This window comes from Taeniopygia guttata, chromosome 21, assembly GCF_048771995.1.
Source record: "Taeniopygia guttata chromosome 21, bTaeGut7.mat, whole genome shotgun sequence".
NCBI lineage: Eukaryota > Metazoa > Chordata > Aves > Passeriformes > Estrildidae > Taeniopygia > Taeniopygia guttata.
In genome coordinates this window covers 6,879,786-6,903,006 of record NC_133046.1, presented here as the reverse complement: position 1 = coordinate 6,903,006, position 23,221 = coordinate 6,879,786, and the positions used below count along the sequence as shown (strand labels likewise).

General features: G+C 52.5%; 2 protein-coding genes across 4 annotated transcripts; one reads left to right on the top strand and one right to left on the bottom strand.

The window, feature by feature from the left end:
• Positions 1–476: 476 nt before the first annotated feature.
• CASP9 (caspase 9) lies at positions 477–7,999 on the bottom strand. Its single transcript, XM_041720342.2, has 10 exons — positions 7,821–7,999; positions 6,632–6,851; positions 6,166–6,246; positions 5,973–6,004; positions 4,023–4,199; positions 3,251–3,340; positions 2,417–2,564; positions 1,882–2,061; positions 1,608–1,717; positions 477–992 (listed from the first exon to the last, which is right to left on the bottom strand). Exons 1-10 carry the CDS (start codon positions 7,950–7,952, stop codon positions 900–902), a joined length of 1,263 nt encoding a protein of 420 aa, XP_041576276.2. The 5' UTR covers positions 7,953–7,999; the 3' UTR covers positions 477–899.
• Positions 8,000–10,966: 2,967 nt separating this feature from the next.
• On the top strand, positions 10,967–23,126 carry DNAJC16 (DnaJ heat shock protein family (Hsp40) member C16). 3 transcript variants are annotated; one of them, XM_072917460.1, is made up of 14 exons: positions 10,984–11,258; positions 12,625–12,691; positions 13,453–13,783; positions 14,029–14,213; positions 15,363–15,467; positions 16,044–16,202; positions 16,553–16,683; positions 16,914–17,097; positions 17,272–17,454; positions 18,103–18,179; positions 18,429–18,509; positions 18,601–18,699; positions 19,133–19,300; positions 19,709–23,126. In XM_072917460.1, the coding sequence occupies exons 1-14, from the start codon at positions 10,987–10,989 to the stop codon at positions 20,103–20,105; spliced, it is 2,439 nt and encodes an 812-aa protein (XP_072773561.1). In that variant the 5' UTR covers positions 10,984–10,986; the 3' UTR covers positions 20,106–23,126. The 3 variants fall into 3 exon arrangements, with proteins under 3 accessions (XP_072773562.1, XP_072773561.1, XP_030145154.4); XM_030289294.4 differs by having other exon boundaries at positions 19,130–19,300; XM_072917461.1 differs by lacking the exon at positions 12,625–12,691 and having other exon boundaries at positions 10,967–11,258; positions 19,130–19,300.
• The last annotated feature ends 95 nt before the right edge of the window (positions 23,127–23,221 follow it).

The window sequence follows — 23,221 nt, the reverse complement described above, 5'->3', positions numbered from 1 at the left end:
TATCACTGCATGTATTTTTGTCTTTTTCCCTTTTCCCAATAAATTGTATTTCTGACTTGGAGTCTCTCACTGGCTTTACTTTCAAACCAGAACACCTGGGAATCCCCAAGCACCCCTCAGCACAAACCTACCATAAGGCCTCTGCACCTCCCAAGGGTGGCTCCAAGGTTGCTTTCCCCAGTCAAAATCCAACACAGATGCAGGATTTCTGACCCAAGGCCATCATCGCAGCAGCTCCTTAAGTACTTTACATCAGCACTGGTATCTCAATGAACCCTCATCAGTTTCCTGCTATAACTCCTGACTCCTCAAAAGGAGCAGGATGTTCCATAGCTGGCACAGCCACATTGTAAACAGCTACACAGAGCAGCACAGACATGAGTGAAGGTTCCAACTCTTCCCACTTCAGAGGAGCCTTCAGGAGGTTCTGAAATGGCCATGAGGAGATGGAACAGACAAGGGAACACACCTAAAGATTTGCTCTTTAATTGCATTTATTAGAAACATTGACTGCAAAACTCATCCTATTTCACTTGAACATCACACCCTGGTCCCATCAATCAATCACCTGGGCAGAACAGGACACAAATATCATGATCAGCAAAGGAAAACACTGAGGCCAAGGGTGACTGTGCCAGAAGTGTTCTACTCTGGCTCTGTTCTCCAGCAAAGGGACTTTGTGCTCCATCCTCAACATTTCCCATTGGCACAGCACAATCTCCATCTCATCTCCACTCCATGGCAAAGGCAGCGCTCACCGCTCACATTTCTCCAGACAAACATCTGGACACACAGACAAAATCCACAGGGAGCACTGACACCAAGTCATGGTGGGCACAGATTTCACTCAGCCACAGGAAGAATCCCCAGAGCTTGGCAGGGGGCTCGGAGCCTGCGTGTCAGCGGCACACAAAGAAGAATTTTTTACGGAGGAAATTAAAGCATCCCGGGATCTGCTTGTACCTCCCCCTGGCAGAGACAGCATGTGCCACCTGGGAACAGAAAAGAGGCTGAGGAACAGGATGCTCTTCCCATCCCTTGGAATCAATGCCTGCCATGCCAAGGTGGCCAAAGAAGCACCACAACAACCAGAAAACAACAAGGTGATTCTGTAAGTCCTCTCTCCCTCCACATTGGGCTTTTCTCCTACCCAAGGGGAACAGAAGAAGTATCTGGGGCATCTACGCTTGTATGCAACTTTGGCAATATTGAGTCAACAAGGCACACAAAGGAATATGTTGATTAGCCAGACTCACTCCATATCCCTTGTGCTCCTCCACCCCCAGGACAAGCTTACAGGAGCACCCAAATCTCATCAGCCTGGATAGGACAAGCCATGACATTTTTTAGCAATTTCTTCAGAAGGATTAAAGCCTGTATTGCCAAGATTACTCCTCACTGGAGAAACCTCCAGTGATTTTTGGCAGATTGAGGCCAGACACTTTCTTTGTAATTAAACCTCTCTGCAGTACCTCCAATGAGCCCATCCCTAAACTCAACACTCAATATCCTCACTCCTTCTCTTAGGGTAGGCCTCTATGCCCCAACTGGTCATACCCCTGACTATTTCCTTTATCAACAAAAAGCAAAACAAAAAAGACATTTACCCTCACTAACATGCTGAGCAGATCTTCTGAATGGGCATATTGCTCCAGCACACTGTCCAGCGTTTCCACATACCACGAGCCACTCGACTTCTCCCTCCAGGAGACAAAACCTTCAGAGAAAGAAGGAGAATGTTATGCCAAAACCTATCTGCTGTTCTCATTCCAACAAGTTCCTGCCGCTGCAACAGAGCTGGGCTGTCCTGAATTGCCATGAAGCTCTGACTGTTTTGCAAATTCCCCATGCTCAGGAAAGGATTTGCACAGGCTGTTTTACCTGGAAAAGTTGAGTAGGAAACCAAGATGTCGCTAGGTGTGGGCAAACTGGCAATGGCATCAGGCTCATCCACGTTATCCGACGGAACCCGAAATGGGATTGCGTCTGATTCCAAGGAATCCCCAAGAGCTTCCTCTTTAGGTGAATCACAGTCCACTACAAAGCCTTGATCCCTTTGTTCTGAAAAAAGCAGCAACAAGACAGCTCCTGACGTTCATCCCACCCAAGAGATTCGCAGTTGTATGTCCAACGTTAAGAAAAGATGGGGAAAGAAAAGGACAAAGGCCCTAGAACAAAGTAAGGCTTTCTGGCTGTTCAGCTGCACCAGCTGAGTCAAAGGCATTGGTAGTTTATACCAAATTTCTCACTGTGTGTGAAGAGCTGGAGCAGCCTCGCAGAACATGGTAAGAGAAGAGGCAGCTGGTGTGAGAAGACAGCTGGAGAGGGGGCAGTCAGTGAACAGAAAGTGAGCCAAAGCCACAGCTTGACCACATCTCTGCAGCCCAACGCTACTGCAGCCAACACAAAGATTCACCTCCACCACAGGCCTGGATGAAGAACAGTTTGGGTTTTCCTCTCAAACTCGGGCAACTGGACCCATTGAAATAGTTCACAATCTTTTCTATGGGAATGGGTTTTCCGTCCGTTCCGTAAACGCCTCCAGGAAACTGAATATGACTCGTCTGCAAGAGGAAAATGCAGGAACTAGAGACATGGAAGGCAAGGCCAGGTCTGAGGCAGCCCGTTTCCCGTCAGGTGCTTCATGGCATAAAGGTACCAGAACAAATCCTGGTGTTTGTGGGAATCCCTGCAGCCAAGACAGGGTGAGGGGACATCCAGGAGACATTTGAAATGCACTAAAACCCAGCAATCCAACTTCTGTTATCCAACTCATATTGGATATATCATATATCCCACATCCTCCAGCAAAGGAGTTCTTCATCCTCTGGTACAATGGGCACATACCATACACCATTTTCCTAAGAATGCCTCTCCTCATCCTTCAAGAAATGACTTGGAATAAACAGGTTTTATTGCTAATGGCATCCCCCTGTCAGAGCTGGAGAACAGGAAGGACTGAATCACCACAGCGCGAGGCTGAGTGAGACCTCCCTGCAGTTACAAATTATCAGCCCCAGCTTCCAAAACAGAAAACACTTGTCCACTGGCACCACTGGATCAGACCACACCAGAGAAGCTCCTGTTTTCTTTAACCCAGAATAAGGGTGTAACTCTTTGAAATGCACTGCAATGGCAGAACAAGGTTTTGACAGACCACTTCCCTCTCACCCTGTGTGAGACCACAGGACAAAGAATTAACTCTTTCCCATGCCATAGAACAAAGTGGGGAGAGATGGGACAAACCCACCTGACAGCCATGGGAAAGGATGACCACAATGCAGCAGTCCAAAGCACTGTGGTCCTGCCGTGACAGCTTCAGCAGCTCCAACACCATTTCCTGTGTGGAAAACATCACAACAACAGTCTTTTGAACCATATCTTGGCCACAGGTTACTGCCAGGCCCTGTTCTAATTGCACTGCCATGGATCCAATCTCTGCCACAGGACAGCATGAGCCCCAAGTACAGCTGGCAAAAGCCATTGGCAGAGAGTGAGTATTTCTGCATCTCTGCCCTTAGTTAACACTGTCTGCTTTAATCACACAGATTTCTCACCTCTCTACACTCTTTACAACACAGCACCACAAACCAAAGCACATTTCCACATGATTTATCTGATGAAATCCACTGCTTCTGACTGGGAGCTGGTAGGTGAGCAGAGAACCATGTTCTACTTTCAGATGATCAAGTTTCCCCTGATGCTTCCAGTAACGGCCAAGGATGGCACAGACAGACACGATACAGCTGTCCAAGCTATCCCAAAAACACAGCCTCACCAAATCCCTACAAATCCCAACCAGGATTCAACAGTCATGCAGTAAGATGAAAATGTGCAAGGTCCACTCCCCTTCTGCAACTGCAGCGCAACAATAAAGTAAGAGGATGCAAGTGGTTCATTGTTTCTTTGTGGGAGGCTTTTGGTGTGCTGCCAAAACACAAGACACATCCCCTAAAGCATTCCCATCACTTCCAGGGGCTCACCTCTCATCCCTTGTGTCAGCAGGACACAACCAGCCTCACCTGAGCTTTCAGATCCCGCCGGGTCAGGACGGTGAAGCACAAGGCCTTGAAGCGCCTCTCCAGCTTCTCACAGTCAATGTCGGAGCCTTCTCGGGTGGACAGACCCGAGTCTCTGCAGAAGTTGACGTTATTGAGGATCAGGCAATGTCCACAGGGATCCGCTTTCATCTCATAATCCTGGAAGGGACACGTCACAATTAAACTTCCTCTTATTCCAAGAGCTTGCTGGCTAATCCAGCAGGATACAATGCCAGTGAGGAATGGGAGTCCTTAAAGTGGCTTATTTCACAGATTTTTTCATTTCTCTAGTCCTAGGGATGGGTAGGAGCACCCTTTCTCCACACACATCTTCTCATCAGCAGCCAGGAACAAGAGGCAACCCACTAAACTGGGGAAAGCCTTTGTGGAAACCTGGCTGCTGCTTTATTTGTAGCATGTCCAACAGCAAGTTGAAATTTCTGGGAAATTCTTTTAGGCATTATCATCAAACCTCACCAAAAGGAGCCAAGAATTTATGTTATCGCTGTGGCAATCTTAAAGAGGATCTGGTTAATGACTGATCCACTCTGAGACCATCGGCCTTGTTACAGCCTTGGAGCAATTGCTCAGGTAAGACAAGGTGAGATCCAGCTCCTCCAGAAACATTTTCTGGAGTCACCCATGAGGCACAGAGCTTTTGCCTAGTAGGGAACACTTTCAGCCTGTCGTGGTTTGACACGGAAAAAGAATTTTCTTGGAAGGAAGAGGTGAATCCATTCAGGGGTCAGGTTTGGATAGTGACACTTGGGCTGACCAATTGAAGGTGGACACGCCTCTGAGAACACAGAGGGGTTAAAAGCGGAATTCCCAGGAGGACTCATTCTTCTTTGGTTCAGACCTCCCCCCCCACCCCCAGCCCGGGGAGCCATGCGGCCAGGGGTGAAGGATCGGAACCGAGCTGGGCCAGCTCCTGTGGATGGAAGGGTGGAGAACATCTGGGATGTCTTTGTTCCCCTCCCTAAGCTAGAGGGAAAAGAGATAGAGAGCCAGCAGACACCTGGGAGTTTGACCCCTTTCCTGGGAAATGAAGGCTTTATGAAATATTACTCCTCCTCAATTTGAAGGAAAGAGAGACAGCCTGGGAACTCAGATGTTCAGAGAAGAAGGTTGGGGGGAGATGATGGAGTGGCTTTTGGCTGGACTCTGCTTGTTTACCATAGACTGAACCACTCCTTCTTTCAAGAGAGACTGCATTTTAGGGGGATGCAATGGTGAGCCAAGACAACTACCAGTTCAGGAATGGACAGAGAGAGAGCTGAGGAGGGTGTGATGATGCCCTCTGTCTTCAGAGAAGAAGAGAAGGAGATCTCTGTTCTTGGACCCTCAGCCCCAGGGGAAAATGGGGGGGACTGTAGTCCCAAAAAGAGACACTGGACTGACTGTTGTTCCTGGTGGTCCTTGGCAGAGCATCCTTAAAGGGGCCCTATAAGCAGTCTCTGTCCATGCACGGTGGTGAGAGCGCTGTGACATGGAGAGAAGAGTGTCACACTGGCCGGTGTGTCTGGGCAGTGCCATGTGTGACATGGAAACACAAGAGGCGGCAGCTGTGTTTCCTGGGGGTCTGTGGTGCAAGGGGGACTCCTCTCTTCCCCGATGGAGATTAGGTGGAAGGGTGAAGACTTGATTAAGGGTCCAAATGTGTCTCGCCGTGGTTTGTTGGAGTTGGGTGGTGGGAGGAGGAATGTTTTGAAAGGTTTTCATTTTGAATTTTGTGTGTGGTTTTTTTTTCTTCCTTATTTCTTTTATAGTAGTAGTAGTAGTGTAATAAAGTCTTTCCCTTGTTATTAAGTTTGGCCTGCTTTGCTCTGTTCTCGATTGCATTTCACAGCATTCAATTGATAGGTTGCATTTTCATGGGGCGCTGGCATTGTGCCAGTGTCAAACCCTGACACAGCCTTCTCAAATACTAACCTGATCACGGCTCCTCTTGTCAACAGCTGAACCTACAACACAAAACAGACACAGGATTCAGTTCACCACACTCCACAACAAGACCACACTCCTAGAGTTCATGTCTTTCCCACCACATATGAATTTCCCCTTCCCACCACACTGGAAACAAGCCTTTGGCATGCTGTGGCTCTAGAAGTGGAATGTGGATTACCTCGGGCTGGCACAGGAGGCATTCGAGGTCTTTCACTCTCGGCTTGGACTGGGACAGACAAACGTTCATGAGGGATCACATCTGTAATGGCATGGGACAAAAATACAGAGGATGAGTCCGAGCTCAAAAGGTTCCACTGCTGAAAAGCAGGACACACAGGCTGCCCCGAGAGGCTGCTGGGGAGAGGCTCCCCATCCCTGGCAGTGTTCAAGACCAAGCTGGACAGGGCTTGGAGCAACCTGGGATAGTGGAAGGTGTCTCTGCCCATGGCAGGGGATGGAATGAGATGAGCTTTAAGGTCCCTTCCAACTCAAACCATTCTGGGATTCCATGATTCTCCCAACAGTCACCTCTACCAGGATAATAAAAATCATGACTTCTGGACTCTTGCCCACAATGAGAGGGATCCCAGCTGCCACCTCCCATGCTGCTGTTTGCAAAACCACAGCACACCCTCAGCACTGACTTTTAGGCTGGTTTGCCTCCTGCAGCTCCAGCTCCACGGGACGCAGGTCCGGCAGCTGTGGTGGCACCGGCCGGGATTCGCACTCCTGGATCAGCATCTCGGCGAGGTGGCCCTGCCCGGTGTCCCGCAGGATGGAGAGGAAGGCAGGGAAAGCCTGCTTCCCCCGGGTCTCCAGGTCAATGATCAGCTGCCGGGCTTGCTCTCCTCGGCTGCCAGCGCTCTGCAGAGGAGAAAATCCCACAACAGGGGCTCATGCAGTGCCTGGGCAGCCCTTCCGACCACTCGGAGCAGGGGAATGTGGGATCCGCACCCGGGACATGGACATGGGGTAAACAACAGCAAAACCGAGTGGAAATAGTCAGAGACCCCCACCAGATCCTGACCTCCCTCCAACAACAATGGTCACGACTGGGAAACCCAGTCCAGTGAGGGGTCTAGAGGGAAAGGGGGAACCCCTGGGGACCAGGGGCACCCAGGCACCCCTGGGCTGTCACCAGTGTGTAAGATGGGGTAAAAACACCCCCAGGCATGTCACCTGTAACCAAGGGAAGAAACAAGAACACCATAAGGGTGTCACCAGATTGGGATGGGGACAAAAGGAGAAACCCCTACACCTGGCACTGGCTGGGGACAAGAAGGGACAAGTGGGGGAAGGCAGTTCTCAAACATCTTATCTGCACAAGGACCAACATCAAGCCTTGTCATCAGAGTGAGGGGACACAGGGCCATCCTTTTGCGCCTGTCACCAGGACTAAAGGGACATGGAGTTCCCCTGTGAGCTTGTCCGCAGAGCGGAGGGACCTGGAGTCTCCCTTGGACTTGAGAGGACACAGGACAATGTCACCCACATCCGTCCCTAGAGTGAGGGGACTTGGGTTCCACCCCCCATGACTTCTCACAGGCTCAAGGGACATGGGTTCCCCCTTTGGGCCCAAGAAGACATGGAGCCACCCCTGTCAAGCCTGTCACCAGGGTGAGGAGACATGGGGGCCACCCTTCAGTCGTGTCCCCAGGGCTCAGGGGATGCAGGAGCTACCCTGCCATGCCGGTCCCGGCTCTCCGGGAGCACGGGCCCCCCTCCCCGGGCCAGCCCCGGTGCTCAGCGCTCCGCTCCCCGGGCCAGCCCCGGTGCTCAGCGCTCCGCTCCCCGGGCCAGCCCCGGTGCTCAGCGCTCCGCTCCCCGGCCCACCTGCAGCTCCTCCAGCATCGGCCGGGTGAAGAGCCCGCGCTGCTCCAGCGGCTCCCAGAGCGGCTCCACCCGCAGCGCCGCCACCAGCCGGGCCCGCCCGCGCCGCAGCGCCCGCCGCTGCCGCTCCTCCATGGGCCCGGAGCGCCGGGGCCGCCGCTCAATGACCGGGACCGCCACTCAGTGCCCGGAGCCGCCGCTCAATGCCCGGAGCCGCCGCTCAATGCCCGGAGCCGCTGCTCAACGCCCGGGACCGCCGCCCTGCCCGGGACCGCTCAATGCCCGGGACCGCCGCTCTGCCCGGGACTTCTGCCCTGCCCGGGGCCGCCGCTCAATGCCCGGGGCCGCCGCTCAGTGCCCGGAGCCGCCGCTCAGTGCCCGGAGCCCCGGGACCGCCGCTCTGCCCCGGGACCGCCGCTCAATGCCCGGAGCCGCCGCTGAGTGCCCGGAGCCGCCGCCCAGCCCGGGACCGCTCAATGCCCGGGACTGCTGCCCTGCCCGGGGCCGCCGCTCTGCCTGGGGCCGCCGCTCAGTGCCCGGAGCCGCCGCTCAGTGCCCGCGACCGCCGCTCAGTCCCCGGGACCGCCGCTCAACGCCCGGAGCCGCTGCTCAGCCCCGGAGCCGCCGCCGGTCCCTTATTGGAGCCGCTGCTCAGCCCCGGAAACGCCGCTCAATGCCCGTACCCAGCACCGGTTCCGTTCCGGAGCCGCTGCTCCGCCCCGCACCCGCCCCTCTGCCCCGGACCCGCCCCCACCCCCAGTTCCTTCCCGGAGCCGCCGCTCAGCCCCGGAAACGCTTCTCAATGCCCGGGCCCGCCACCGGTTCCTTGCCGGAGCCGCTGCTCTATGCCCATACCCAGCACCGGTTCCTTTCCGGAGCCGCCGCTCAAAGCCCGGAGCCGCCGCCGCCTCGGAGTCCCCGAATCGCACACGGAGTCAGGCTGGAAGAACCCTGCAGTGCCCCAGAAGGGTCATGCCAGAGCGAACGAAACAGGATTCCGTCCTTTTGTGTCTTGGTGGGTTTTTTTTTTTTTGTTTTTTGTTTTTTGTTTTTTTTTTTTTAATATCTCCAGGGATGAACACACCCTCTCTAGGCACTGTGTCAGCCGCACAGCAAAGTTCTTCCTCGTGTTCAGATAGAAGTTCCTGTGCATCGGTTTCTGCCCGTTGCTCTTGTGCTATTTCGGCCCCCCCTCCCCGGAGCAGAGGCTGAGCCCTCCCTGCAGACAGGGACACACAGGGACACACAGGGACAGACAGCGACACAGGGACTGACAGGGACAGAGAGGGACAGACAGGGACGGGGATGAGGGCCCCTCTCAGCTGTGTCTCTTCTCCAGGCTGAACAGCCCCTGCTCCTTTAGCCTTTCCTCAGCAAGGGAGATGCTCCAGGCCCTTCCTCACCTTTGCTGGTGAGCAGCCCAGGGCTGGACACGGCAGTCCAGGTGTGCCTCCCAAGGCTGGGCAGAGGGGCAGGGTCACTCCCTGACCTGCTGCCAGTGCTCCTCCCAGTGCACCTCAGGGCCTCTTGGCCCCCAGGACACTCTGCTGGCTCCAGGACAGCTCACTGACCACGGGACCCCCAGGTCCTTCCTGCAGAGATGCTCCAGCAGCTCACCCCACCTGTGCTGGTACTCGGGGATGTACCTCCTGGGGCAGGATCTGCATCTGCCCTTGTTGAACATCATTAATTTTCTCTCTGTCCAATTCTCCAGCCTCTCAAAGCCCTGCTAAATGTTAGCACAGCCTTCAGGTGGATCACCCAGTCCCCCAGGTGTGTCACCCAGTCCCCCAACCTTCAGGTGGATCAGCCACTTCCATATCATCACCAAACCTGCTGAGGGTACATTCCATCGCTCTGTCCAGATCGTTGATAAACAAGCTGATTAAGACCGGACCCACTACTGATCTTTGGGGAAGCCACTGACTGCAGACCTCCAAGTGGGTGATGCCCTCTGCGCTCTGCCACCCAGACAGCCCTTGATCCACCTCACAACCCATTCATCCAACCCACATTCCCTAAGCCAACTGTTGGGGGTTTAGCAGAGCTGGAAATTAGGTACCACGCAGCTACTTGCTCAACTCCTCCCTTCTTTTCCCCTCCCACCCTGTAGAATGGGAAGAAGAATCAAAGTAAAACTTGTATGTTGTGAAAATAATGGTTTAATAATTGAAAATAAAGTAAAATACAGTAGTAATGGTAAATTATAACAACAACAATAATAATAACAGTGATAAAGTGGAAAACAAGTGATGCACAATGCAGTTGCTCACCACCCACTGACTGATGTCAGACCCCCTTCCTGAACCCAGATCAGCTCCTTCCCAGTCACTCCCCTCAGTTGATACACTGGGCATTCTGTGGTGTGGAATATCCCTTTGGCAGTTCAGGTCACCTGTCCCATCCGTGCTCCCTCCCAGTTTCCTTAGTGAGCCTCTGACTGCCAGAGCACGAGACAAGAAAGAAGTCTTTGACTTTGGATTAAAAAAAAAAAATAATCACAGAACATGCTGAGTTGGAAAGGACCCACACAGATCATCGAGTCCTGGTCCCGCAGAGGACACCCCCAGTGTCACATCATGTCCCCAGAAGGGATGTCCGAGTGCTCCTGGAACTCAGACAGGCTCTGTGCTGTGCCCGTTCCCTGCGGAGCCTGTTCAGAGCTCGACCACCCTCTGGGGAAAGACCCTTTCCCTAACATCCGAGCTAACATCTAACATCCAACTAACATCAAACAGCTAACATCCAACCTAACATCCCTGACACAGCTCCAGCCATTCCCTCGGTCCTGCCACTGTCACCAGAGCAGAGATCAGCGTCTGTCCCTCCTCTTCCTCTCAGCGGAAGCTGTACCTGGGCTGAATCTCCCCTCAGTCTCCTCCAGGCTGAACACACCAAGTGCCCTCAGCCGCTCCTCCTCCCCTCAAGGCCCTTCCCCACCCTCACCGCCCTCCGGACGCTTTCCAACACTCCGGATCTGTTATTTTGCGGTACCCACACCTGCCCTCACACTGCAGAGCAGAGCGGGGCAATCCCCTCCGCGGCCCGCTGCCCGGGACACGGCTGGCGCTCCGGTCGCCCCATCCCCATGCCGAGCCCGCCCCACAGCACCGCCACAGCTCCTCGGCGGGGCTCCGCCGCCCCGGTGTCCCGGAAGCGCCGGGTCTCCATGGGGACGGCGGGCGGGCGCGGCGGAAGCGGCGGCGCTGGGTGCGGGAGGGCGGCACGTCCGCTGCCTCCGCCCGCGGCCCGCCGCACCATGGAGCCGGCCCGGGCCGGCGGCCTGCTGCTGTTCCTGCTGCTCTTCCTGCTGCTGCCGCTGCTGCCCGCGCTGGCCGCGGCCGCGCCCGGCGACTTCGACCCCTACCGCGTGCTGGGGGTCGGCCGGAGCTCCAGCCAGGCCGACATCAAGAAGGCCTACAAGCGGCTCGCCCGGGAATGGTACGTGCTGCCCTTGTGCCCGCTCCTCCCGGCCCCGGGAGCGGCCCCGGCAGCGGCCCCGGGAGCGGCCCCGGCCTCGGCTCGGGCAGCGCCGGCCCCGCGGCGGCCTGAGCCGCCCGGCCCCGCTGTGCGTCCTCGCCTGGCGTACAGAGATGCTCCATGCCGGCCATACGCGCTGTAAAACCCTCCGGAGGCTGGCTGCGGGGGGAGAAGTTCGCTCAGAGTCTGCTTAGGAGGGGGAAATGGTCTCCCAGAATCAGGCTACATGGGGGGAAGTTCTCCTGGAATCTGGAGTGTGGCTCTGTGGGGGGAAAATTGTCGCAGGGGGAAGTTCTCCTGGAATCTGGCTACGGAGGGAAAAGTTCTCCTGGAGTGTGGCTCTGTGGGGGGAAAATTGTCGCAAGAGTGTGGCTGCAGGAAAAAAAGTTCTTCCAGAGTCTGGTTACAAAGGGGAAAAATTCTCCCAGAATCAGGCTACATGGGGGGAAGTTCTGGAATCTGGAGTGTGGCTCTGTGGGGGGAAAATTGTCACGGGGGGAAGGTCTCCTGGAATCTGGAGTGTGGCTCTGTGGGGGGAAAATTGTCGCAAGAGTGTGGCTGCAGGAAAAAAAGTTCTTCCAGAGTCTGGTTACAAAGGGGAAAAGTTCTCCCAGAATCAGGCGACAGGGAGAAAAGTTCTCCCCGAGTCTGGCTGTGGGGGGAAAAGTTCTCCTGGATTCTGGCTACAAGGGGGAAAAGTTCTCCCAGAGTCAAGCAATGGGGGAAAAAGTTATCTTGGAGTCTGGCTGTGGGGAGAAAAATTTCTCCCTGGGAACTTCTAATTGATGAGGGCTGAAGTCTCAGCTTGATGCCTGGATGTCCAAGGGCCGTTCAGTCCCTGTACTGTTGATGGGAAATGTTTTGGATGCGCAAACGTCACGCTTCTCATGCAGGTGGTGTGTGGTGAGGGGCAGGCTTACAGCACAGAAATAAAATTAATAAAGCTGCTTACCTGCAGCTTTTAGAGCCCATGTTGTTCTGTGTGAGACATCCCTGAGGCCGTGGCAAGAGGTGATTCAAGGGAGAACCCGGTAGTTATGTAGGGCAGCAGCCAAGGGAGGCATTGCTAGGAAGGAGACACGCTGCATGTCCTGGGCTCAGGCTGCTTGGGAAGGAGCAGACAGAGGGACAGGTCCACAGGCACATGGCACACATCCCACTGCTGTATTTTGGGATGGGGTTTGGGCAGTGACAGCACGTGCTGGGTATAAATCTGGTCTCAGCCTCGGGGATGTCAGTGCACACCCTCACTGCCCATGTCCTCCTCAGCCCCAAACAGAGGCCAACAGCTCCCACTGACCCCTTTTCCTCTGGTTCTGCCCCACAGGCACCCTGACAAAAACAAGGACCCAGGAGCAGAGGACAAATTCATCCAGATTAGTAAGGCCTATGAGGTAACACATGCTTCCTGTGAACTCCTGCTATCGTTAACATTAAGTGACCTTAGTTTTCCATACATGGCTTTGTGTTTTTCCAGTGTATTTCTATGTGGGAAAGGTAGACATTATCTACCCAAAAAATTTGCTCTGCCTAAGAAGTCTGAAAGAAGAAAGGAGTGGGTATTCCCCAAGCCCTGCCTGGCTGTGCAGCCTCTTGACTGTGTCACACATACATAAAAGCATTTTGGGGTCATGTAAGCAACATTCATCATCACAGGGATTTAGTCACCTCAAATTATTCTTAGCAGTAGTTATTTGCATGTTCTGGAAATTGTTCACTCCAGTTTGTGGCAGCCAAGCCCATGGAAATCAAAATAAATCCTTATTTTCCTGCTAAAAAATGCAGTTTCTCTGCAGGGCTTCTGGCTGCTCAGTGAAACTTTTGGCACTTTCTGAACCCTCTAGATTCAAACAGACACCAGCAAAACCTGCTCCAGAAAAGAGTGTTTGTGTTCAGACCCAAGGAGCTGTTGGTGACAGAAGCGGGTACAGCAGTCTGGATTTAGGGCCTCCTTTTCTTTGGGCTTTGAGGGTTTTTTACCCTAATTTACCTCAGTGAGCCGAGAAGGATGTGATGCTTTCTTTTTCCAAAATATTTATCTGTCTGATTTGCAGCAAAGATTGCACATTCCTTATGTTAATTACTGAGGGATTACAGTCAGGGCAGTTCCCCCTCGTGGTTTCAGGCAATAATTTTTCCATCATTTGCTTTCCAGATTCTCTCCAATGAGGAAAAAAGAGCAAACTTTGATCGCTACGGAGATGCTGGGGAAAGCCAGGGCTTCTCTCAGCAGCAGCATCGCCAGTTCCACCGCTTCCACGATGGCTTCTATTTTGACGAGTCCTTCTTCCATTTCCCTTTCAATTCCGAGAGGCGCGACACCTCCGACGAGAAGTATTTGCTCCACTTTTCCCACTACATCAATGAAATCGTGCCAGATAGTTTCAAGAAACCTTACCTCATAAAAATCACCTCAGACTGGTGCTTCAGCTGCATCCACATCGAGCCCGTGTGGAAGGAAGTTGCTCAGGAATTGGAAGCTCTGGGTAAGGATGAGGTTGTTGGGGTTGGGTGTGTGTCCCTCGCCCTGTAAGGCTGCAGTGGTTTGCCTTCAGGTTTGTGTGACCCAGTTTAGACGCTGTGGATTTCCTCAGGGTTTTATCCTAATGCTCTCCCAAACATTCCTAACTCCAAAGCAGGGTGCTGGGCAAAGGAGCAGGTCATCAGTTTTCCTCTGGGCATTTGGGTTGTGGAGGATCCTACAGATGAACCCGGTGCTCTCCTTTTCCAGGAGCGGGAATTGGCGTCGTTCACGCGGGCTATGAACGGCGCCTCGCCCATCATCTGGGTGCCCACAGCACTCCGACCCTGCTGGGGCTCATTAATGGGAAAATAACCTTCTTCCACAACGCTGTCGTTCGGGAAAACCTGCGGCAGTTCGTGGAGAACCTTCTGCCAGGGAATCTTGTTGAAAAGGTAGGTTCTAGCAGGGGTGTCAGATGCTGCTGCTCCTCTCTGCCTGCAGATCCCTCTCTCCTTGGCTGTTTTGGTGGTTAGTCTGTTTAATTCAAGCTCCAAGTTGATCTGTGGCACAAAGCTCCAAACCCTGGAGCTGTCAGAAGCCTTCCCACCCCGCAGCTCTGTTACACTAGTCCTTGAAAAGAGGATCCTGCTACTACATGGTCACACCAGTGCTTCTAGTGGCAGCTGACCCCAGCTGTGACACCCCACAGCTGCCAGGGCTCTACCCAGGCTATCCCTAGGCCAGGAACTGCTGCATTTCACTTCTCTCTGGCTTTCTTGGCATTTCATCCAGCAAATCAGGGACCACTCACTACCTCATAGGTCATGTCTGCTAAAACTCACTGACACAGAGTCCCATTTGTTTTGGCCAGTTTTCCTTCAGACCTTTGAAACGAGCTGGCAGCATAAGCCCTTTCAAAGTCACAAGTAAAATCTCCTAACTGATAAAATATTCCTGTGTTTCAGCCTTCTGGTGATTTTTGACAGAGTCCTAAAATGCCCACCACCCCTGTGATGTGGCTGGGTCAGCCTGCACAGCACTCTCACCTGCCTGGCCCCTGCTTGTGGCCTTGTTCACCTCACCACATTTTCCCTTAGGATCTTTACCAGGGGTCACCTTCCCCAGTGGGCTCCTCACTTGTCTTCCGGGTTTTAGAGTTATTGGACTTCTTGCCCCAAAAATAGGGATTGTTTCACCTTCTACAGTAACTGCCACCATTTATGTCCTTTTTGATAGGTATCACACCCAAAACAGAGCAGGTTTAGTGGAGCTCTCAGGTGCCTTTTAACCCTTGGCTTCCCGTTTTTTTATATATATATAAATTATGGTCCCAACAAGCAAGACAACAGTGATATTTGCATTGACTTGGAATGGCATCAACAGAGGTTGCAATAACTAAGATGGCTGAGGGAGATCAAGAGTGATGGTTTTAATTCACTCATTAATCAGGAATATGTGTTGGAAAGACCAACCTACAGTCTGTTTCCTGCAACACCTGGAGAGCCTTTTCAGGCTCAGCCCTCGTTCAGACACCTGGTTGCAGAGCACTGCTGGTGTCTGACAGCTCAGAGGTTAAACTGACGTTCAGCTTCTGTCTAAAGATTACAGATAAAAACTACATTCGCTTTCTGTCCCACTGGAGGAAAGACAACAAGCCCCACGTGCTGCTCTTCGATCACATGCCAGTTGTGCCCTTGTTATACAAGGTAATGTCATTTCTCTCACTGCTTTGTTGACTTACTTATAAATCCAGATGTTCGAAATTAAAATACCGCTGCCATGAGCAGAGGTGGACTGAGTGATGCCTCCAGACACCACTGCCTGGTTCATGGAGAGCGAGGTGATTTGTGTGGGTTGTAAATGATGTGGCCAGGTGGCAGCTTTGTAAGGAGTCTTTGTCCTGACACAGTCACCCTTCACGGGTGTGAAGGTGCAGGTGTGTTTCAGAGGTAGCAGCGACACAGGTGCACAACCTTTGTTGGGAATGAGAGATGTTTGTGGTATGTCTAGTTTGGGTTGCTGAAAATCACATTTCCTAAGAAGCCCGTTCCACCCTACAACATGTCAGGCTGTAAATAAAGCTGTGGATCAGTGGAACCTCCCAGCACAATGACTAAGAGGATACAAAATTTGGTTTAGTGAGGGAGAACCTCTCACAGCACATCTGATGGCATTCAAACAGCGGGATGTGTTCTTGGAGCAAAGTCCCCCCCACAGGCACTTTGGGGAGAAAATGCTTATTCTGTAACATAAACGCGTGCTGGGGATTTGCTCCCACCCAGCTGACGGCGTTTGCCTACCGAGATTACCTGTCCTTTGGGTACGTGTACGTCGGGCTCCGGGGCACCGAGGAGCTGTCCAGCCAGTACAACATCAATGTCTACACTCCCACCATGATGATCTTCAAGGAGCACATCGACCGGCCCGCTGACGTTGTGCAGGTATCACCCAGAGCCCTCTCCAGCAGCTTGGGGAAAACGGGCACGGAGCTTTTCTGACCAAGCCGGGGTGAGGGGGTGGTCAGTGGTGCAGTTTGGAGGAAGAGTGTTTGTTCTCAGCTTAAACTCAGGCTTTGGAGGAGGAGAGAGAGTGGTAGGACAAGGGAAGCTTGGGGCACTCCAACCTGTTGGGGGGAGGGGACACAGGTAACTTCCCAGTCTTGGGGCCTCAAAACATCTTGGATGATTGCAGGGGTGACCACAAGGACTGGCAGCCTTCTCAAGGAACATCCAGCAGCTTTCCCCTCCTCTTCCTGCTCATTTCTGACTTCTGCTTTCTTGGTCCTTGCCAGGCACGAGAAATGAAGAAGCAGCTCATTGATGACTTCCTTTCCCAGAATAAGTTCCTCATGGTGGCCAGACTCACCAGCCAGGGGATGTTCCAGGAGCTGTGTCCTGTGAAGAAGTCTCACCGTCAGCGGAAGTAAGTGAGGTGTCCCTGTTTTGTTTCCCAAGGCTCTGGGCTGCTCCTAGAGTCACTTTCGGTTTGATTCTGTGGGAAAAGAGCAATGACTGCATTGGATCATGCTCAATATCCACATTGTCAGAGAGGTTTTGGGCTCATCAGGATTGTTCTGGCAAGAGGAAAGGGGTTGATCATTCCCTCTCACCTCCAGACTGGCTCTTAATCCAGCATCTTGTTGTGTCACCCAGGCACTGCGTGGTCTTGTTTACCGAGGAAGGAGAGAAGTTTGCTGAGGCTTATGAGGCCTTTTTGACTTTTGCTGTGGCCAACACAAAAGACACGCTGAGGTTTGTGCACGTCTACAGTGATCGGCAGCCGGAATTTGCAGACACCTTGCTGATGGATGAGGAGAAGTATCATGGAAGATCAGCGGTGAGGGTTTCCTTTTACTTTATTAATTCCTTCTTCTCTTAGCTTGTAATTTCATTGATGCTGTACCTTAATCTGACACCTGATTCTGGGCAGTGGTTTGAAGTGAATTATCTGTCTAAAAGAAAACAAAAGCCCCTTCCTGTCTGACATGTGCCGTGCTCTTGGCTCATCCAGGTGGTCATTCTGGAGAGACGTAATAATGCAGGGAAGATCGCCTATAAAGCCTTGGAGGAGGCCTGGCAAGGCAGCAAAGAGGACAACTTCATCCTCCTGGATCTCCTGGACCAGTTGAGGACAGACCCTGGCCTTCTGTCATCAGAGACTGTTGTGGCAGACCTGAATGATGAGCTCGCTCCTGTAAGTGCACAGCTTTTCCAGATTCCTGACATTCGTGCTACCTTTGTGGACTGTTGTGATGCACTAAATAGCTTATTTAGTTGTTGTTTTGCACTGGGTGATTGGGAAATTGCACTGAGTAGTTTTTGTATTGCACTATGTCACATTGGTCTATTCCACACACCTTTCCCCTCCCCCACTAAGCCTCAGGTGTGATGGTCTCTCCCTGACCTGCTCCCCTCTCCCCCTCTCCTCACCCGTGTCCCATTGGATGTGGCCCCTTTTCCCCCCAAACTCAAAATCCCCCGGGATGAGACATTTGAGCATTCGAGTCACCAGATGGCCTCTGTTACCCCCTGAGGCGTTGCCTGATCTGAGGTGGCTCCTATAATAAACAGGATTTGAGTCCTGAGGAGGAGAGCGCCTTTTTCTTTTATCTGTGTCCATGTAGGATTCCCCCGCTGTGTTCAGAGGGGACCAAGGGAATTCCTGCAGTGGCCAATCCCATTATTGTTGTTCAGAGGCATTATTTCTATTTTAAAATAACAAGGCAAAACTCTTAGAAGATTTCTTGCTTACAGAAGGAATCTCATGACATGCTTAACCTTGTTGGGGCTCTTTATAGCAGTTTTGTCATTTCGTTTTTTGCTTTTCATTCTTTTTGAACAGATGTTCCTTATCCGATGGTTCTACTCCACAGTGGACTACATTTCAGACTGGTGGGACAGTTTGTTTCACAGTAACTGGTACGGATTGGGCATCCATTGTTGGTATTCACTGCTTCCTTGTCACCTTATTTTAAAACAGATCCAGTTTAAGCATCCTTTTGGGTGGGAGCAGGGCAGCACTCAAAAACATGATGGCCTTTAAGACCCAAGAAACAAGCTGAGTTTGTGGGGAAGGCACACAGTGTTATCTGACGTAGGCAGGAACTGAATTTGAGGCAGAAAATGTGAACTCACAGACCTGACTGCTGCTTGCACATCTTCCCTCAGGCGAGAAATGATGCCGCTCCTGTCCTTGCTCTTCTCTGCGCTCTTCATTCTCTTTGGCACCGTTATTGTTCAGGCTTTCAGGTGAGTGAGTGCACACCCAAATGCCCTCAGGAATAGCGCTTCAGTCCGATCCCAAGGCGTTAAACACACACAAAATCACCTTCCTCTGCAGTGATTCGAGTGACACAAGGGACGCTCCGCCCTCGGGGAAAGAAGAAACGGCCGCAAAGACAGAGAAGAACGATGGGAGCTTCAGCAAAGAGAGTAACAGGTTCCTTCTCTTAACTTCTCCAGAATGTTTTCTGCAGAAGCATTTGTCAGGGAGCACCTGTGCAGGAGGGCTAGTGAAGAGCAGAGAAGTGCTGAAGTTGCACGTAGTGCAGTCGTGAAGGGCAGTGCAGGCACAGCAAGGAAGAAGGACCAGTGCGCAGCCAGGACCCAGCCAGCAAGGGCAGGGGGACAGCTAATCTGCTTATTAAACAATTCCCACCAGGTTTGCCCAAGCATCCTCAGGGGATATGTAAAGATCTGAGCCACTCTTGAGGGAGGTGCACACCAAGCTATTGCACCAGTTACACTGTCTTTTGCTACAGGGCACAGGGATGGCTTAGCATAACAGGCTGGCAAATGCACTCACAGTTTCTCCATCCTCAGTTGCTCCCAGTCCTTTGCCCCTCTTTCACTCAGTCTTTTTGTTGCAGCAGGATTCCCAAAAAGAGCTTTGTTGAGGTTACTGAGCTAACAGACATCAACTACACCAGTAACTTGGTGCGCCTGAGGCCAGGGCACATGAATGTCGTCTTGATCCTGTCCAACTCCACCAAAACCCCCCTGCTCCAGAAGTTCGCCCTAGAAGTCTACATGTTCACAGGGTAGGCTGGGCCCTCTCACGGGCTTCTGTTGCTGTATTAACCACTTGTGTGATGCTGCTCTGATGACATGGGAGGAGCATGGTTGGCTCCGTTGCCAGGAGTGAACACTTCTGGTGAGCAAAGCAGTCTCTGCCATTATCAGTGGCAATGAGCCACCAAAAAGCAAGAGGCTGTTTCTAGCCACACTTGGTGATGGTGGCCAAAGGCATTGGGTGCTGGTGGCACTTTGGCTGTACCCGTGTTTTGAAAAATAGAAAGTACAACAGTGCTGTATACACTGAGCTGAAAAAGGAGCTGTGATGACATAGCACTGCCCTGCCCTTGTTGACAATTCCTTACGTGTCCAGTAGGAGTCCAGCAGACCCAGAACATGAGCTGATCCCAGTATCTTCTCTGCTCTTCCCCCAGGAGCAGCTCTCTTCACTTCTCCTTCCTCAGCCTGGACAAGCACCGAGAGTGGCTGGAGTATCTGCTGGAGTTTGCACAGGATGCAGCCCCCATCCCAAACCAGTATGACAAGCATTTCCTCGAGCGTGACTACACGGGCTATGTCCTGGCTCTGAACGGCCACAAGAAATACTTCTGCCTCTTTAAGCCTCACAGATCAGGGGACGAGGGGGGAACCCCGGGATTGTGCGAGGATTACGATGCTTTACAGCATGCGGAAGCCAGAGGGAAATCCTCCTGCAGCCCAGGATCTAGATCCATTAAAAACAAATTACACAAATTGTCCTTTTGGATGGAACGCCTTCTAGAGGGTTCCTTACAGAGGTTCTATATCCCCTCATGGCCTGCACTAGACTGAGGAATTTTACAGAGATTCTAAGGGGACAAACTTTTTATGAAGATGACAAGGGACAGTTCTTTCCAGGAAAACTCAAACAAGCGTGATGAATGGACCTTAGGTTTTAGACAAACTCTCCTGGGGCCGGCAACTAAAACTCTGCTGCGTCCGGAGCCCGGGAGCGCAGCACCCACGTGCCCCCCGCCGCCCCGCCGCGCGTGTGGACGCTGTACAACCGAAGAGCCAAGAAGTCTGTTCTGCCCCTCTCGTCCTGCCACGTCTGCCTCCCGAGTCCCCCCCATCCCACCTCTTGTTTCACCTCGGTGGAAGAAATCCGTGACTTCCCTGGGTCCGGACCAGCCGCGGCCGTGGTGCAGGCCAGGTCGCGGTACTCCCGCCCCGTCCCCGTGTGCTTAGCCCATGGTGCATGGTGTAACTCTGGCAAGACCCTGCAGACCCTCCAGGCCCTGCTCTTCCAAAACGCCTCCTCCCACCAGCCAGTCATTCTCTCTCGACTTTCCCCGTGGTAAGTGATGGAGAATCTGGTCAGGAGCATCTTCCTTGTAGCAAACCTTAGCTGGGACCCCCCTCCCCCGTGGTGTGGGCTCGTGGGCGATCTGCATGTTTCATGCTCCTCGTGTCATGGTTCCACCTGCAGCTTCACTGGCTGAACCATAACAGGGAGGGAAAGGGCACGGCCGTAAAATACTGTCAAAGTGTTGAGTCATTTAAATGTCACGTTGATTTTTCAGATGCCTTTTCTGCTTCTATCGATTTTAGACTATGTATCCTAGAGCCATAACTTTACCTGCGTCCTCAGATTGTAGGTGTGAGCTGCTATGAGCCAGTAGATGTGTAAAAAAACTACGTAGCTGCCAGGGAGTCACCCAGGCTCCTTGCAAACACCTTTCCAGCTGTAGTACAAACCAACCTTCCTTTGTATTGAGGAACCTCATCCTTCAACGATTGTATTCTTGAAACCTTGCCCCAGAAGTGCTGTACCATGAGACTGTCGCGTGCGTGTGAAGCTCCTTTGGTTTAGTCAGGGGTTGAGATGTTGGGATTCAGCCTCTCACCCATTTCCTTCTTACCCCAAACCTCCATTTCTGCACACTCGGGCTGCTCCCGTGGCTTTGTGTTTGTTTGCTTGGGTATTTCCTTCATCTTTTGGAAGCATTGGGGGTGTGTGAGTTTGGAGCAGCTGCACAGCCCTGGGTTGGGATGTTGCTTTGCTGTAGCAGTGCCCCAACAGCTACTTCCAGCACCCCAGGGAAAGGCTGCCCCTGGGTAAGGCAGAGGGAGGACAAGCTGCAGCCTCGTGGCTGCTCAACACTCCTCGAGTGACCAAGGAAGGCAGCAGGGCTTCTCTTCGTGGCAAGGACTGAAACCCTGTGAGGTTTGTCCTTGCTTTACACTGCTCCAGGGCTCACACTGGCACCCAGGCCTCCTCCTTCCGTGCATCTAGAGCCCTGTGGCACCATCAGGCTCCAGCATTGCCAAAGCACAGGGCTGGGGGCCAGTGGCCTTTGCCATGGGGCTTGGAACACAGAGCACTCAGTGAACACATGGTGTTAATTCTAGATTCAGCCCTTGCCACCTTAGTTACCATCTTAGCAGAGCAGCCAGTCAGTAGGAATAACTGCCAACCCCTGAGCTAGCTGCTGATCCCGCACAGGAGCTGGGAATGCTCCGGTCATTGCACTCCCCACATGCCCTAATTGCTCCCAAAGCCTTGCCTCATTGCATCTCCCCATCCTGGGAGCAGACTGGCATGACTGACCCCCACAGGTATCTCAGATCCCCTATAAAACGTGCTTCAGATAAAGGCTGGGATGCTACAAACAATCCCTACATGAGGTTAGTTAATTCCAGCCCAGTGCACCCCGGGCCATGGCATGAGGCACTAAAGTAGAGGGAAGGAAGGTGAGGTCTTCCCCCTGCCCAGGAGCTCCTGTGAAGGCACACAGGCAGCACTGACAGAGAGCAGAGAGGGAGCCACCTGATGCTTCTGGACTTCATTTCCACCTGGCTGGAGCAATCACCACAGCACTCCTGCACTTTTCCCACAGCTTGCCATGCAGGATGTGGCTGGAATAGTTTTTAGCCCAGCAGAAAGCTCCACATAATGTCTTAAACATTTGCAGTAGCAGAAGAACGCTCTCTGGATCTCTGCTGTTTCTTAAGCTGATCAGAAACAAGGAGAAAACCCTCAACTCATGAAAAAAAGTGCCTAGTATGCTGCAGTGAGGGAATTCAGCCCAACCCCGAGGAAGGGGAGAAGGCTTTATAGCCTTCACATCCATTGTGTGTGTTGCACGCTGCCAGAATTCTTGGATTTATTTTCTTTTTTTGCACAGCTAACTTCCCCTTTCAGCCAGGGTTCAGCTGAGGGAGTGCTTGATCAGTCCACGTGTGCTGGCTGCAGCTGGACAGGAGCACAGCTCCTGGATTTTTATGGAAATTTTGCCTGAGTTGATGCAAAAGCCAAGCTGCTCTGCCCCTGGTTTAGCTGGCTGCAGTGCCAGCGTGGCACTCTGGGTGTTTGTTGTCTTGAGCTGCTTATCCCAGGATCTGCCCTCTCCCAGCAGCCCTGAGCCATCACCCCATCATTTTCCAAACCCCTGTGATTCTGTTCCACACGCAGTGATTCCTTATCCAAAGATTGAGGAGATTGGGTCCTAGTGCACTTTCCTAGTGAGACCTGAGCGATGGCACACGCTCAGAGCTGAGGCAGAGGGAGACAGGCCCCAGAGGGGAGATTGTTCTCAGACAATCTCCCCTCCCTGTCCCTGTCCCTGCCCTTCACCCACAGCAACCAGGAGCCAGGACACGAGCGCAGCCTGACAAGTAGGACTGAGAACTAGGTACCTATTTTGCACTTTTGATACTGGGAGGGGGGGGGAATTAACTTATTTGGCAAAGTTGTCTTTTTTATTTTTGGGGGGTTTTGTTTTGTTTTTGTATTTGTGAACAGGTAATGATGTCATTTTGTTTTAAGACAATTACAGTTTCGCAACCAAAATAAACTATTTTAATGTGTGATGAGGTGGCTTTGTGTCTCCATGTACAAACTAACCTCACCTCCATGTCGTCTCAGAAATTTCAGGTGAGTTAAACTGCTGCTGACATAGGAAGCT